This window comes from Enoplosus armatus, chromosome 7 (genome assembly GCF_043641665.1).
Source record: "Enoplosus armatus isolate fEnoArm2 chromosome 7, fEnoArm2.hap1, whole genome shotgun sequence".
Lineage (NCBI taxonomy): Eukaryota > Metazoa > Chordata > Actinopteri > Centrarchiformes > Enoplosidae > Enoplosus > Enoplosus armatus.
Window position 1 is genome coordinate 9279815 of NC_092186.1, and position 15800 is coordinate 9295614.

A 15800-nucleotide genomic window follows, 5' to 3' on the forward strand; every position below is an offset into this window, starting at 1 on the left:
AACAGGGGATAGTTGAGTTTTATGTTTGTTAATGAAATGGGGTGAATCTAAGGTTGTCTGAATGCTCCAAATAGTCTTCCTTATTTATTTATTTTTCCTGAACTCTGCCATTCCTCTTGTCATGTCACTTCAGTGCTAATTTTTAACAGCCTTTGTTTATGTGTCCAGTGTTTTGGAACAGATCTGCATGACATCTCAGTTTATTGACAGCACTACACTAATAAACCAGACTTGCCTTCAAAGTAGGGTAAATATACTCACCGCCCATGTTTTTGTAAGTCTGAAGATGGGAGCACTTTGTAACGCTGACACCACAGCCATGACCGCATGGAGGTTGTTCATGTCACACAGTTTCTATGAAAAGTTTAAAGTACATAGGGCATACATTAAGCTGAATTCACAGTGCAAACATACGCAAAAGGATAGAACAACAATGTCATGCTGTGCGTGGATGTGTGTACCTTGGCAGTGCGAATGTACAGGCTCAGCACCTCAGCTCTGATCTTCAACGTCTGTGCATGGAGGATCTCTCGTACCACCCAGAAACTCGTCTAGAAAAAAGAAGAAAAAAAAAAAACACACACACGATTACGGCACCAAGCAAAAGTTCACAAACACCCCCAAAAACAGACCCAGGATATTGCAAAACTGATGGACACAGAAAACGTTATCTTTCGTATGTTACATTGTCCAAAGCACAATGAAGATTTCAGGTATGTGCAAAGAAAGGACAGGGAGTTCTGTCTTGTTAAATCAGTCATGACAACTCTGGGCTGAAACCAGCATAAAGCAGAGCCGGGGAGCACAGGGGCAGACTGCTAACAGGAACGCTCCATTAAAGTCGATTAGAAATTAGCTCTTGAGGAGAAACAAGAGCTCCAGAGGAAAATCCAACTGATTGCTCAACAGATACATACCACCTCCTAATATGTCAACCGAGTGAGTGTGTGTGTTCAGAGTGCTTGGCCAGACCAAGAGTGATGTCGGAAATCTGTGTCTTTAGGGAGAATACTGGTAAGCCAAAGTTCTGATTGCACGTACACACACACAGACAAGTAAGTGAACCAATCAGTGTTTAGGCTCTGGGGAGAGAGGGAATGGAAAGAGGAAAAAGGAGAAGAGTGAGGGAAGAGAGGAGGTAATGGGAGGGGAAGTTCGCTTCAACGCTGCAGGGCTCCGAGGGCTTTCAAAGCCCACAGCTGTCTGCACATTGTGTCCTGATAAGGCAGACTGACCATCTCGACTATTTCTTCTAACGCAGACACACTTATCTTTCACTTTCGGAATTATTCTCTCACTTCTTCTCTCCTGTTAGGCTGTTAGACAGTATGTGCTTGATTAATTGGCTTTGCCTATGTGGTCAACATTCCTCCATTCAAGCCACGGACCACTAGGTGTGCTTCTTGTGTGTGTCTATAAATTAAGTGTGTGTGTGTGTATGTGTGCCTGGTCTCAATATTTTTCTACATTCTTGATGTGCACAAATTCTAACCTACAGCTGGCTCTGCCTACTTTTTCCTGGAAACAGCCCCATGACTTTGTTTTTGTTTCAGGGAAGAGTTGAGGAGCTGAGGAGTGAGGAGATAAATTCATCCAGCTCCTCTCTCTCCCGGTCTCCTCTAATAAACACTTCACACACACTCATCAAACTAAGTTCAATCTACGCAGGTACTGTATCTCTCATGAGGAGAGGTCTGTAAAGAAGACGAGGGAGAGATGAAAATGGACAGAAGATGCATAGGTGGTGGACCATGACGTGCATTGGCTTCTATTTTAATTAGCATCTCTTGCCTTGAGGCAGCAACCTCAGTTGAAGAAGCATCTCCCACTCTAAAGATAAAAAAAACCCTCTCAAGTGCTGTCAAATGTCTTCCACCTCCAGTTTACAGTAGACAGGAGTTTCCATTGACTGTAAAATGTGATTCCAATCTGGGAGCAAAAACATGCTGCAGCTTCTCATTTAGTTTCCTCAGCGGTCTAACTTGATATCTGAGGTCGATCTGGACAAAGCAGGTCTCTCCAAAACACTATACCACTGGGGGTTCATTACAGAGCATGTGTCTTAGTCAGCCTTGGCCTCCAAAACTGCACAGCGATGAGATCACTCAGAAGGCTCTACATAAGCGCATTCACGAGTGTGTATGTGAGACTGATTGAGGGTTTTGGGATACAGGGGTTACGCAGACTGGGTCCCGTCTTTACACATTTCATATTATGTCCTGAAGCAAAGATCTTGTCTTTGGGGCTGCGTTTATGAGCGCATCAAGGCCTGTAGATGGAGCTGCGAGACCCCAGCGCTTCAATAATCATAAATAAGAGGAAGCAGACAGATCCAGACACAAGCTGATAGCTGCGGATCGACCCATTTAATGGCCTGGGCGGGAGGAAGGGATGGGATGAAGATGAAGATCTGGCCAGAGATGGGACTACGGCTGACTGACGAACTTGAGGTGATGGTGGGATCTGATCCCTAATGTGCGAACAGCTGTTCAACGGTAGAAACTGAATTTACAGACCTAACACACGTGTTTAGAATAACCCAGAAGCCATTGCGCCACCAATGGTCAGTGGGCTGGAATAAGGTGACACTGCCCTTCTAAGCATTTTGACATAAAGCTGTCATATCAGCAGTATGCCCTGCACCTAGTGCTATTATATAAAAACAAGATTTCAAAGGCTTGACTGTGTCAGACATATTTTATGGCTTTTTCCATTGGATTTAAACCAATGTGATGTCTTCTGTAGGCCTTCCCCTCTGGTGGGAATATAGTCTATTTCCATTTGGTTATCATCACCACTAATTCTTTATTACTGCTGTTATGATTTCTGCGTGAAGATCATTTACTTTTTGACTACTGTGTGAAAATTGCTGATTTCTCTCTGCACAAAACCCAACAAGACAGATTACTGTGCATTGATCATAATGGGTTCTGAATTATTCTCGCCTTGCCGCCTGCTAAAGAGACTGGCCAGTTTTCTTCTGCTCCATTGGCTCCCAGAGCGTAGCGCCGACAAAACAAGGGCCGAAGGAAGAGGAATATGGCTTCGTCTCAGGCTAAGGAGCTTTCTGGGACTCTCTGCCCTACCGGTCCAAGTCCCATTATCCAAAAAGCTCATTTTCCTTGGCTCCCAGCAGCTGAAATGTGTGCAGCTAACATCTTGAATCACCGTTTGGGATCTGCTATACATGGATAAGTTTCCACAGCAACACATTCTTGTTAGATCATCTCATATTTATACTGGAGGGCAGTAAAGTGGGTCTTAAAGGAGCCTGGCAAAAACACTGGATGGGGATTAAAGGGCACTGCTGGCCCTTACATCATGACCCACAACTTCCTGTTGATGATTTCACAGGGCACTGAGGGAGCATGCCATACACACGGAAATGTTCCTACACGTGCTGCACCAACACTACCACACAACCAAGGACCAGCTAAGGACAAAATAAACTGCCTTCCTTCACACCTGTTTCACCTGGGGACTATTTATGACGTGTATGACTAGCAGGGAGGAGACATGGAGATTGTTAGGGGCTGCCATGACAAGCAGGGCTTCAACCACCACTGGGAGAGCTGGGGTGATGATTTAGCACTGGGCGGATGGAGGCAGCAGACATAATGGAAAGAGGAGCTGTAATCTCTCCCTTCCTTGATGACCGAGTCTCATAAATCTTTAACATTGCAAAAGAGACTGTGTTCTCTCTCCTTTCGGGGCAGACCTGAGGTAGTACTTAATGTGACAGAAGTGCAAACTGTGTATGCGTCTCACCTGGTTGAACCTGCGAGTGAAGGCCACAACATTTGGAGCGGAGCTGTGCTTCTCCTTCTTGTTCCAGCCGCAGCTCGACAGCTCCTGAAAACATACAAACAAAAACTGACATTATGCACTGAGCCACAGGACCTTGTTGTATACGCCAGCATTTCACTGAACGTACTTAACAGTCTAGTCAAAGGTCACCCGGTGGGAGGTGGAGAGGAGGCAGAGAGCAGCATATGATAGGAGAGAAAAGCAGATGAGGAGGAAGAGAGAGAGAGGCTGAGGACCAGAACCAGTCAAAGGCTCAGACAGATTAATGGATGACTGCAAAAACAAACAGGTAAAGTTATGCAGGAACACGCTCTGCCTCAGTATGAAGCTCAGGACTCATTACTGATTAAAACTATTCCAATGTTAAATACATAACCATGCTATGCACTGATTCCCGCTCAAGTGCAGTTTTTTAATCATGATAAAATATGTTTTACTTAGATTGAAAGTCTGTCTTCATAACAAAGTTATAACTGTTTAAAAAAGGTACTTGTTGGTGTTTTTAATCACTAGTGACGCTACAGAGCAATGGTTTGATGAATGAGTCCCCCTATAGTTTGTATGTTCATCTACAGATAGACCTTTCTCACAGTGGACATTTTGAGTTTCCACAGCAGGAAAAACCACAGGTGGAACTCATGACATTAATGATAATTCAGTCCCCATTAGTCATGCCCTGCAACAGCCACACCCAAATCTAATGCACCAAAGTCTAAATGTTCTCAATTACAAAGGTTTTCTGTGCAGGAGGAGGCATATGCATGCACTCCATGAACACAGGGGTTGTGTGATACACATTTCTGCCAGCTGCAGAGGGTGGTAATGGTGGTCACAGTAATGCAATGTAAAAGTTACAAATGCCACATTAAAAGAGCAGAAGACACAAACCGCAAAATGGCGTAAACAATGTTGATTTAAAAAGGAGATGCATTCATGAATGTTTGTTCGACCTTAAGGGCAGAATTATGTACAAACACGATGCATTTATCTGAGAAATGCCTTTTGGTTGAATGTAAACAATGAAAACCCCACTTGTTGCAGAAAGATCTATAAAATGTCAAAAATAAATGAATAAATAAATAACAGCAAGTGTCCATCACAAGTTACTAGAGACCAAATAATCACAATTGTTACAATCACAACAATTGTCCTCCAATAATTATTTTGTTTGCCAACTATTAAAAAGCAAAACTTCACATTTAAGAAGTTTATCAGTGTATTTCTTTGCTTGTATTAAGAAATTAGAAATTAGTATTCAGTGATTGAAATTGTAATTGAAAAAGTAATTTTCTCTTGATCATCTATACAGTTAATCATTTCTGCAATTCTACTAACAGTCATCTTCCACAGCAGCAGCAGCAGCAGCTGTGGAAGCAGCAGTGCTGATAATAATTTCATTACACTGTTTTTATAAGGACGATCAGTGATTTTGGAGCTCGAACACAGCAAATCCCAACAACACGCAAACAGTAACTTCTTTCCAAGTACCAGGCTGGACTCAGTTTGGCCTCGGCTGCTGTCCTCAGTGATGAGGTAAAGGCGGAGACCACACAGACACTGCAAGGGGAACCCAGACCCTCCTTTGGCCCCCGCAGGCTGTCCAGAGGCCAGGGACACTGACGTAACAGTAGGAAAAATGTTGTGCAAGCTCTCCTCCTAATCCCTGCCCGCCCGGCCGACTTGGGCTACAATATGAACAGCTGAATCAGGCTGCAGCTCCCCCCACACAATAACCCCCATGTGAGACCGACTGTCTGGAAGCAACAACGTCTACCAAACTGCTCACAACTCCCTGACCTGGACCGCATCACGACGGCTCCTTGCAAAGAGAAGCCATGCTCACTCAAGGGTGAGTCACTAGAGGCAGCTAACGGGGGCAATGAACAAACATATCAAATACAGATGTTAGAAGCAGACATTCATGCGTGGGCGAGGTGATGCCTCTGGCCCTGTGAAGAGAAGATAAAGGGACAGTGTTAAGACTATAAAAGACAACACTGTAGAGGACCTAACGGCATCTTCCCACAAGGTTTACAAGCCTGTGTGAAACCTCCTCAGAGTCGGAGCTAAATCGGAGGGTAGGAGACACTACCCTGTCTCACCGTGGAGAGGTCTTCGTTTATTTAACATCTGTCCTTTTTAAATAAGCGCTTTCCTTCTTCCTGCCATCGTGTCAATCATCCTCCTCTCCAACTTCCACACAGCCTTGGTGAAACAAAGACGTTCCATAGTTAGTGGGAGGCGGGTGTGTTTGTGTGTCTCGCAGCTCGGACCACCACCTGACCACCCAGGTAGGCGGTGCACCCGAGGAGAGGCACACAGACGGTCCTACGTCTCCTTCGCTCACCAAGACCACAACATTTCAACAACCTACACTGACCCTTCGACACTGGACCACCTGGGCCTGTCTTCTAATCCAACCATCCATCCATCTGTCCATCCGGCTAAGCTTGACATCGCCTGAAGTCATTTAGGCTCCATTGTTCTGCAGCTGCTGTGTAATAACCAATGCCAGTGTCTTGTGTGTATTTAAGCAGCAGGCAACTCTCCAGAAACTATTAGGAGTTGATTTCCTGTATTTTTCTTGCACCTTTATAGTCTCATTTCACACTCAGGCATTACAAACAACAGGCAGCATTTTAGAAAAATCTCACAACAGTTGAGTCTTTGGAGAAAGGCTTTGACGAGGCAGCTCTGGTAAGGAGCGGGTTTTAAATGCTGCAGTAAAAGATTGCAGTAAAAAAAAAAAGCCTGCTCCGCCAAACCACAGACAGCCTGTCATTTCCACATGCTGGTCTGGCTGAGCAGCATTTTCATTAAAGCATAGTCCTATGGGGCCGTTAGAAGTTGGCTGCATCTACTCTGTTGAGTACGTATGGCTAACATGAGGGCTGTCAAGGAAAACTGACGTCACCTCTGGCTGAACATTTAATTGACCCACAAGTTGCAATCATCAACAAATAACAACGGATATAACAAACATTAAACACACTAAAACTCTACTTCACAAATGACCAGTTCTAGATCTCATTATCCAGCCACTCAGCTTTGGTTTACAGTTAGTTCATTGTGAGGAGTATTATGTAACAATGGTGCAGTATAGAATAAGATAACCAGCTGCAGCTAAGCCACAAATTGCGATGACCTCATGTGCGATACCACAGCTATTCCTTTTGTTTTTGTCTACATTGTAAACGGAAAAACTCCAGTGTTGAGATCCCAGAGAGTATTAGGGAGAGGCCACGGGCCAAGACAGGAAGGGCAGATAAAGATGACAAACAGGGTGGAAAAAGAAGGAAGATGAGGAGATGAGGAAGTGAGATTGGGAAAGAAAGTTTGCCGTGAGGAGAGAGGAGATTGTGGAGATAGATTTACGGAGGATGACTGGAAGGACTACAATGGAAAACCTGCACAGTTGTGTCCGTTGCTGACGTAGTCAGCTTGTAGTGAGACAGAGGAACCCTTAAACTGATTGCCAGGCTATGCCAAATTTATGGTGCCGCTTGTCTACAGATTTACCTGCTCTCTTCTGTTCTGGTAAAAAAAAATAAAGAAGAGGACAGGAAATAAAAGAAAAGGAACGAAAAAAGGAGGTCGTAAAATGCATTGTTGTGTCAGTCAGACAGTAAACTATAGACTCTGGCAGGAACCTACAAGCCAGCAGCAGCCTTGCTGTGCACACCATGGAAAGAATTACTTTTCCAGGAGCCCTTTTAGTACATGTACTCTACGTGATTCTTATGGTAGTACAGGCCATCTGTCACGGCTAGTAAAACCAGACTATATGAAGAGTTCTCACTGGATTTGCTAAAGAAGATATTATTATAATAATTACAGTTATAGTCAGTAAGACAGTAAACATAACACTGTAATTGTCAGAGATAGACTATAAAATGCGTTTTGATGCAGTCTTCCACTGCTTTTTGACAGAATTAGTATTTCATTGGCACCTTTTTTCAAACTGAATCTCAAACTCTGAACAAAATCCTTTGAGAAGGGAAAACTTTTTCTTTCTCCACTGCCAAAACCTTACTTTCTCCACCTTTCGCCCTGATGAATGTGTATTGACCGTCATGCTGACAGGCTATATGTAGGTGGGATTCCCTTCTGTGTTTGTTGAGTAGTAATTACTGTCCAATCCCTCCAGCAGAAAACAGCATGTGCAGACTCCAGAGCCTTACAGAGACCTGCATGCAAGAGTTTTTTATGGCTCACTTTCATACTGAGTGACAGAAAACACAATATTTGAGTAAATGTTTTTTTATCTCACAATCAATGCTGGAAAGCATTAAGCCTGCAGACGAGATAGGCCAGAGTATGTGAAACGTTACCTGCCTCCAACTCCAAGTCATCATGGCCTCACATGAGACCTTCAGTCTGTTCAGAGGATTCCTATGCTGGGTGCTCAGACATGTGAGGGACTGACATACTTCTCAGCGGTACGTAAAATGCAATCCGATAGCTATTCCCTGAGAGCTGAAGCCAAAGCTTGCCAGCCAAAGCCACTAAATTACTTACTTGGCTGTTGTCATGACTGTGTGTTAAAAACAAAGGAAACCGCCCCCCCCCCCCCCCAAAACCCCTCTCAAGTCCCTCTACATCACTCAATCTCTCCTTTCCTCTCAGCCTCAAACTTTCATAAACATCCAGCTGTAGATCATCAGCCGCACGTCTGATTATGAAATTTAGAAATGGCCCACAGGGACAGAGAGAGAGAGATGACGGGAGAAAAAGTCCTCCAATGTTTTACTCTCAACATTTCTCGTCAGCTGATCTATCCACGCTATAGTGAGCTATCCAATCCACTTCACTACAATCCAATCCAATGCTACATCCCATTAGTAATCACTGCCTTGTAAATTCAGATGAGAGAAAAAGATTTAGCTACAAGTCCCTTGGATCCTCTCCCCTCCCCCTCCCTATGATCCATCTTGTCATTTTAATGGCATTTCACTGTGCGAACCAACAGCCAAAGAACATATCAGCAATTCAACTGAGGGTTGTAGATTAAACATCAGCCTGCTCTGCTCTATAGATTGTTTTACCATCAAAAAATAACTTCTGGTGTTCTCATCAATTAAACCTGAGCTCCAAACAGAACACAAGACACTGATGACGCTCTGCTCAACAGGCTCTTTGTCAGTTTCTCTGTCATCTTTTTGTACTCACACAGACACAGACAAGAACCATGAGCATCGTGCTGACGAGGTAAGTAAATTACAGCCAACCTCATGCATGGCAGCGTCTTATGAGCTGTCACTTGCATATCATTAAAAGCAGATGTGTTTAGATGCGTTTGTCCGCTCAAAGCGGCATGCAGTTCTGAGCTTACCAACCTGGCCTCTCCAGTTAGTTTAAGTTTGGAAGAAAAAAGGATAGTGAGCTGAGCTTCCTGCCCAGAGGGGTTGGCCAGACTTTATACCATCTCCTCACACTGTTTTTGGTGTCTCCATGCACGGTCCCCATGTAATCTTTTATTGCTATTGTGACGAGCAGTTATCTTTTCTTCCTCATCCAGGGGTTTTGGCCAGACCTTTCAGGCTGCTTGATACATCTGCTCCATGTCAGCGTTGGAACACTTAATTGATCCTCTGTTCTACTGCGGTCCTGTCTGAGGCGATTGTTCAAGCTCACGCCAGAGTGTCTGTTTATGCGTCATATACACATGTAAAAATATTGTAAACACAGGCGTGCATAATAGCGTTTGGACACTCGGTCTCTCTCTGTGGCGCTCTCTTCCTCACACGCATACATATTATATTAAGGCAGTTATGATGTGTTTATGGAGAGAAATCTTAAAACACAGACACCAACAGGCCAAGTCAGGGCTAGTTTATGATCATTTCAACTATTTCAAGTGGTCAGTACAGTTATTATGGAAATTACCGCAGCCTTGGAAGTGCAGCAAAAACAGTAAAATTAGAGCAGCTCAAACATGACAGACTGCTGATGCAGAACATTTAAGCCATGCAGAGGACATTAGCAACAGTAACTACTGTACAGTAATTCAATTGTAAGGGCATTCATAGAGTAATAAAATCATTTTTAATAAGTACGACCATGGGACAAACAGAACACTTGGAACCATTCTAGTGGAAAATTTGATTCGTGTTTTGTTTATTATTATGCCAAAAGTCAAAATATGTCAACTTGAAACCTTCTGATAAACATCTGGACATGTCCAAGGTCAGTAATGCATGAAACTCTACTGAAGATATCGAAGGTTGACTCCCTCACAACTATTGTAACAAACAACATATCACGTCATGGAAACTAACACTCTTTGCCTTTTTTCCACTCAATATGAAAATACTTCTTCTACATTCAAATATCTTTAACCCCAATTATGTCCATTACTGTCCCCCACTCATTAGTAAGCCCTACTTTAGCTACTGTGTGTGTGTAAATGTAGATTTCAGTATTGTAACATGGCATTTAAAGGGTGCTTAAAAGGCAAAAATGGGCTGTATGTCAGTAAAAACATTATTGCACAACTCAAGGACTCAACCAAGTTATTTAATATTTTCCTCTGCAGGCAGTGAGCCGAGTGAAACAGCAGGCGTGCACCAACACGCACACACACACACACACACACACCTGCTTTTCCCATCATGTGTCTGCAAGGAGGGAGAGGAGACTGACAGCAGTGGAAACTCTAGTTGAGTTTTACTTCAGTCAAAGCGCTGTAGCATTTTTCAGCCAGTGCTCTGAGACGAAAGCACAGTGAGGGCAGGAAAAGCCTCCTCTGGTCCACTCTGTGCCTGCCAGGTTGCTGCTGGGTCACTCTGCGTACTGTTCACTCTGCTCCTTCTCTCCCTCCAGACTGCAGCCTTCATCTCCTTGTCAGCCATCCCCCTCAATCAGGCCAGTGACTTCTTTCCAAATGGCCCTTCCTGCTCCCTCACATCCCCCTTCATTCACACAACAGGTCAACAAAAAAAACATCTCACCACCTTAAAACAAGTGAAACCACATCCTCATGCACCTGACCCTTTAAATCTTCACCCGGAGCCAAACTTTTCCAAATGTAGGGACTCACTTTCATTAGGCTTATAAAAGCCACTCAGTCGGTCAGTCAGTCAAAGCAGACTGAGCACAGGAGCACGGCTGCATTTATAAACCCTCCAGTTGCCTATGAGCAAACCTGGCCCTGCGCACTTGAGACAATGGGGCTGGAGTCCAGACGACGTCAATTACTTCCCACTGGGTGAAGAAACAGCAATACTCCAAAGTCCTGACGAAAGCAACTCAGGATCTTTATCCTTTTCCATTACTCAGACATAACAAAACTATTTACAAGGTCTCGCTACATTATGACATTGTTATTCAAATCAAATCAAAACGTGGGTCTGGGAATAATGCCAGAGGAGTGTGTGTGTACTGTTTGGCCGAGACTGAGACAAGTGTGTGTGCAATGGCAGGAGTCGGACTGTACCACACCACACTGGGCTGTGGTCTGTACGCTGCTTTTATAAGCCCACAGTGGCCAACCTTAAACACAGGTTATCCATAACTGCTGTCAGGAAGGGCTTAGCAATCCAGCAGAGAAAAGGCATGAGATTACACTGGATCTCACTGAGGCAACAGACAAGGTGTGAAAGACTGGGTGAGACACGGATACCATTTTTCTGCATAACTATGATCTGTGGCTCTGTGTGGGAGCTCTGATCACAGCTGCTCATAGCACAGCATGGTACAGGGATGTCAACCGCATGGAAATGTTGCAAGGGAGAAAAGAGGAAGGGAGGGAGGGAGAGAGAAATACAGCAGATGGAGAGAGTAAAATATGTAATTATGTACATTTTCCACTGGACCTGACCTGGATCTGTTATTGATGAATCTACATTTGTTTTGTGTGCGTTCTCATTGCATAATTTGAGATGTGAGGGTACATGCTTCAGACTGTCACATACAATTTTACTCTCACTCCTCAACCTCAAAATGAACAACAATGTGTTTGAAAGTGGCAGCTAACTCAATGGCCCCACTTCATTCCTCACACTAGATGTCAAAAATGACATCCAAAATAAAGCCGTCAACACCTCTCTCCTCTCCACTGATCTGATAGCAGCTCACCTCTGGCTGGATGGCTTTGAACACAGGAGCATCCATGAGCGTAATCTGGCCCTGGAGGAGACAAAAGACAACAGTTGTTAGACTTGCTATGTTCAGATTTACCCAAATATCCAAATGTTATTGAGTACTGGAAAAATCATAAATTGTCCAATCTAAGGTCAATTAAATAAAAGTTCAACATTTAAAACACTGCTTTTGCCTTGAATCCTTATGCTTTGATGGACCATGAAGAGAAAATGAAGATAAAGAGTGCCCTCTTGTGGTTGAATGGGGCAGACCAAGGGACAAACATGGAAGCATTAAGAGTAGAGCAAAATAAAGAGTACAGACATGATGAGGAATATGCTGTTATTTGATTTATTATGGGACAATCCTGAGCAACATTATTCCTCACAACAAGGCAAGGCTAATTCAACAAAAATGTGACTTCTGTTTGCACATATTTGCCATGGAAAGTTTGTGCAGAGGCAGCCTGGGGAAATCCATCAGTGCCTGCTTGGCACTGCCAAACACCATCAATTATTACTGATCCAAACTCTGACCCCATTTCTTCCTCTACCATCCCATCTCCTCCTGTCTCCAGTCAGCACATCACATTTATGCTTACTGAACATTTCATTTTTAAAAACACTCTCACATGCCGGTTGACCAGACGAGGACGGACATGAACTTCACTTACTGCATATTCTTCAGGGGTGACCTTCAGCACATCAAACACAACAGCATCAAAACTCTTCTTCAGGTCCGAAGAACCCTTATCACTGAGAGACTCCGAGCTGCTGCTCCTCTAGAAGACAAACACACAGAGTTGCAATATGAGGCGACAGCAATGATGGCTGTGCTGTTAAGAACAAAGTTATCAAGTGGAGGAGAGAGGTGAGGTATGGAAGGGTTGAGACATGCACAAGACGAATTCTGAAAAGAGTGGGTGGCTGTCTAGCGAGAGGGCGTGGCCTCACCTCAGAGACTGTTGCAGCAGTGGTGGTGATGATGCTTGATTGACCATTGGGGAGGTCCATCATTCCCATACCATCTAGCTCTAGCGCAGGAGACCATTCATCATCCTCAGCTGCAACAAAGCCCGCCCGGCCCTCTGAAAACACACACACAAAATATTCCACAGTAAGTATATTTTGCACCACATCTGGATCATTATCACCTGCAAACATAGCAGACAGATCACTGAACTTGTAGCAGCAGCACCACCTACTGGTTGAAATATATTCTCCGGTTCACCTCATCATTAAAAAGGCTCCAAAGTCAGCTCGTGAACTGAGTTCAACCTCAGAAAACTTGAGATGGAGGTGAAAGTGTTAACAGGTTCGGTGATTGTCCCAGCAGGCCTGTGACTGCCATATGGACGTACACTTTCACGGCCTGTCGTTTACTACGCACGAGAGAGGACAGGACAGGACAGGACAGGACAGAAGGAGCTTAGGCTGAGCATTAGGAAGAGATCTTCTATGAAAGGGGTTTGGAGAAAGCAGCTGTCAGTTAGAGCCACAACACTAAACAGCTTACACCCGACACCAGAGTATGACCCACTGCCCCTCGATGACCCGACAGACAGGACTGTACTACTAAACACAGGAAAGATGTTTGGCAGAATATGTTCATCCTGAAATTCAATAGGCGCTCTCACTAGATTTCAGCCGCCAACTGAATATCTGAGCAATCATGCCATTGTCAGTATCTTCCAATTAATTAAAGCAAATACATGAATGTAAATACACAACAAGCTACCACAGTCCAAAGTGTACTCTTAAAATTGCTTACTTTCTTTTCCAAAAGTCTAAAACACAAAGCTGCAACTAGCAAATGTTTGTTTTCTTGATGAATAATGCAATGATTTAAATCAATTCTGAACATTCAGTCACCATTTTTTCTCCTCTTAAAATCAGATAAAATCAGTAAGTAGTTTCAGCATGAGCATCAACTGGATGCTGCACAAGATGCACTTTCATCGTCTTCTTTGGGATATTAACAGAGGTACATGGACACTCAATCTCAATCTGAACCTAAATACAGCGAGAGATTATTTAACCATTTAATGATTTTTCCGTATCATGAATGCAAGACTCAAGACTTTTACAGATAGACTGAAATTTCAACCATGAGTGATTTCTTATTAGGATGATGTGTTAATATTCCTGAATATTCTTCTCTGCCCATTACTGAAAACACCTCAGAGACTACTCTTTGCCAAAAGCACATGGAGACAGTGATGAAAAATAAGGAGCTGCTTAGAATACTGAAGGCCAGCAAAGGCATCCCTTGTGTACTTGACAATGCCGGTCTGTGTGTGTGTGTGTGTGTGTGTGTGTGTGTGTGTGTGTGTGTGTGTCTTTCTGGCTGGCTCAAGGCCTGTGCTTTAAGAGGCATTAGCTGCCTTCCACAGCAAACACCACTACATCATGTCAACATCCCTTGCAGTGTGACAGCAGTGCATAATTGCACAAGAAGCAACAGCCAGTCTGTATTTACAAGTCAGAGTCTGTCTGTTGTTAATAAAGTCTTACATCTGTAATTACCTTACCTCCTGGTCTAATACCTATGTATGTCTTGTCCTTTTGTCTGCGATCACTGCACAATGACATAAAATACCACTTGGGAGTGAGTTAAAACACACAAACACACAGCCCAGTGTTTTACAAGTTAAAGTCAATGCTGTGATAAATGCCAACATACTTTAAGACATGTAAGTGCTGCATATAACTAGTGACTATCTTTTTATCCAAAAATAAACACTATAAATAAATCATGTACAATCATATTTGCTCCTCTAGCTGTGGTGTCCAACTGTCCAACATTATATGCTAAGAAGATTTAAAAAATCAATTATACAACCCTGCAGGCACACAGACACACATGCCGCCATACCTCCAAAAGAAACAAATCTGTCCTTCAAGGCCACACTTACCAGTTGTGTGTCAGATGCACATAGTGATGGACGTGAGGTTAGCCAGTTGTTCTGTGTTGCTGTCTTTGTCTATCAAGTCCTGTCTTTCTCTGAGGTTGGCTCCCGCTGCCTGTGTGGAAGTGAAAGCAACAAAAGAGAGAGACAGAGAGGAAGGCAGCATGATTCTTCTGAACATGAGGAAAACCCACGCACCCATAAGAAAAGAACATAGCCAAAAAGAAAAAAATCAAATAGCTGATCTGATTTGTGTGAGTGCCTCACAAACCATCAGCCACTGCAGTGACAAGACCTGTAGCGTCTGTTCTAGAGGAAACCTTTTGTGCTGCCTCTTCTGAACTATCAGTTTTAGCAACCACGAGCTCACTATAGAAACAAATGGAGGTTTGATAGTAACCTTAACAACAAACAAATGCCAAAAGCTGGTACTAGTATAATATTATCATATTACTTAATATTATCGTAGTACTTGGCCTTATTGCTCACATGTATCCAAAATACAGTAATCACATTTCATTGTGCGTCTATATCGCACCTGCAACACCTACTTCAACCAGTCAGGGTGCACACAAAGGACAAGACATGAGTCCAGGGCTGCAGCTAACAATTATTTTCATTATTGATTAATCAGCCAATCATTTAGTCTATGACATGTCACATGCAACTGTACAAGCCAATCAACAGGAGAGAATGACCAACCAAGTAGTAATAAGTATGCTGCTTTTTATAACAATCATGCTAAAGGATGATTATTAATGGTACATTAATTATTGCAGATAAAACATTATTATTATTATTATTCATTTATAGTAAACATTGACTTAAGAGTATGTATCTCCCAGGCTGCTCTCTTCCTCCAGATGTCTTACATGACATTACATGACTCATGTTAGCCAGTAGGTGTCTCACTACTCTAACAGATAACAGCCTGTGTGTTGGACTGTGTTGGGACTGGCTCTAGACTTAATGCTGCATGCTGGCAGACAGCAGTTGGCCTTTA

At 43.3% G+C, this 15800-nt stretch overlaps 1 protein-coding gene across 2 annotated transcripts in view; it reads right to left on the reverse strand.

The window, feature by feature from the left end:
• The window catches only part of ralgps2 (Ral GEF with PH domain and SH3 binding motif 2), a 43243-nt gene extending 30323 nt beyond the window's left edge, over positions 1-12920 (reverse strand). Inside the window, exons 1-6 of one of the 2 annotated variants that reach the window (XM_070909565.1) lie at positions 12843-12920; positions 12563-12670; positions 11884-11934; positions 3769-3852; positions 462-551; positions 262-354 (exon numbers count right to left, since the gene is read on the reverse strand). In XM_070909565.1, coding sequence (XP_070765666.1) covers positions 262-354; positions 462-551; positions 3769-3852; positions 11884-11934; positions 12563-12670; positions 12843-12911 — 495 coding nt within the window. In that variant the 5' untranslated portion in view covers positions 12912-12920. The remainder of the gene's footprint in view (positions 1-261; positions 355-461; positions 552-3768; positions 3853-11883; positions 11935-12562; positions 12671-12842) is intronic. The other variant, XM_070909564.1, reaches the window with a different exon arrangement.
• Positions 12921-15800: the final 2880 nt, after the last annotated feature.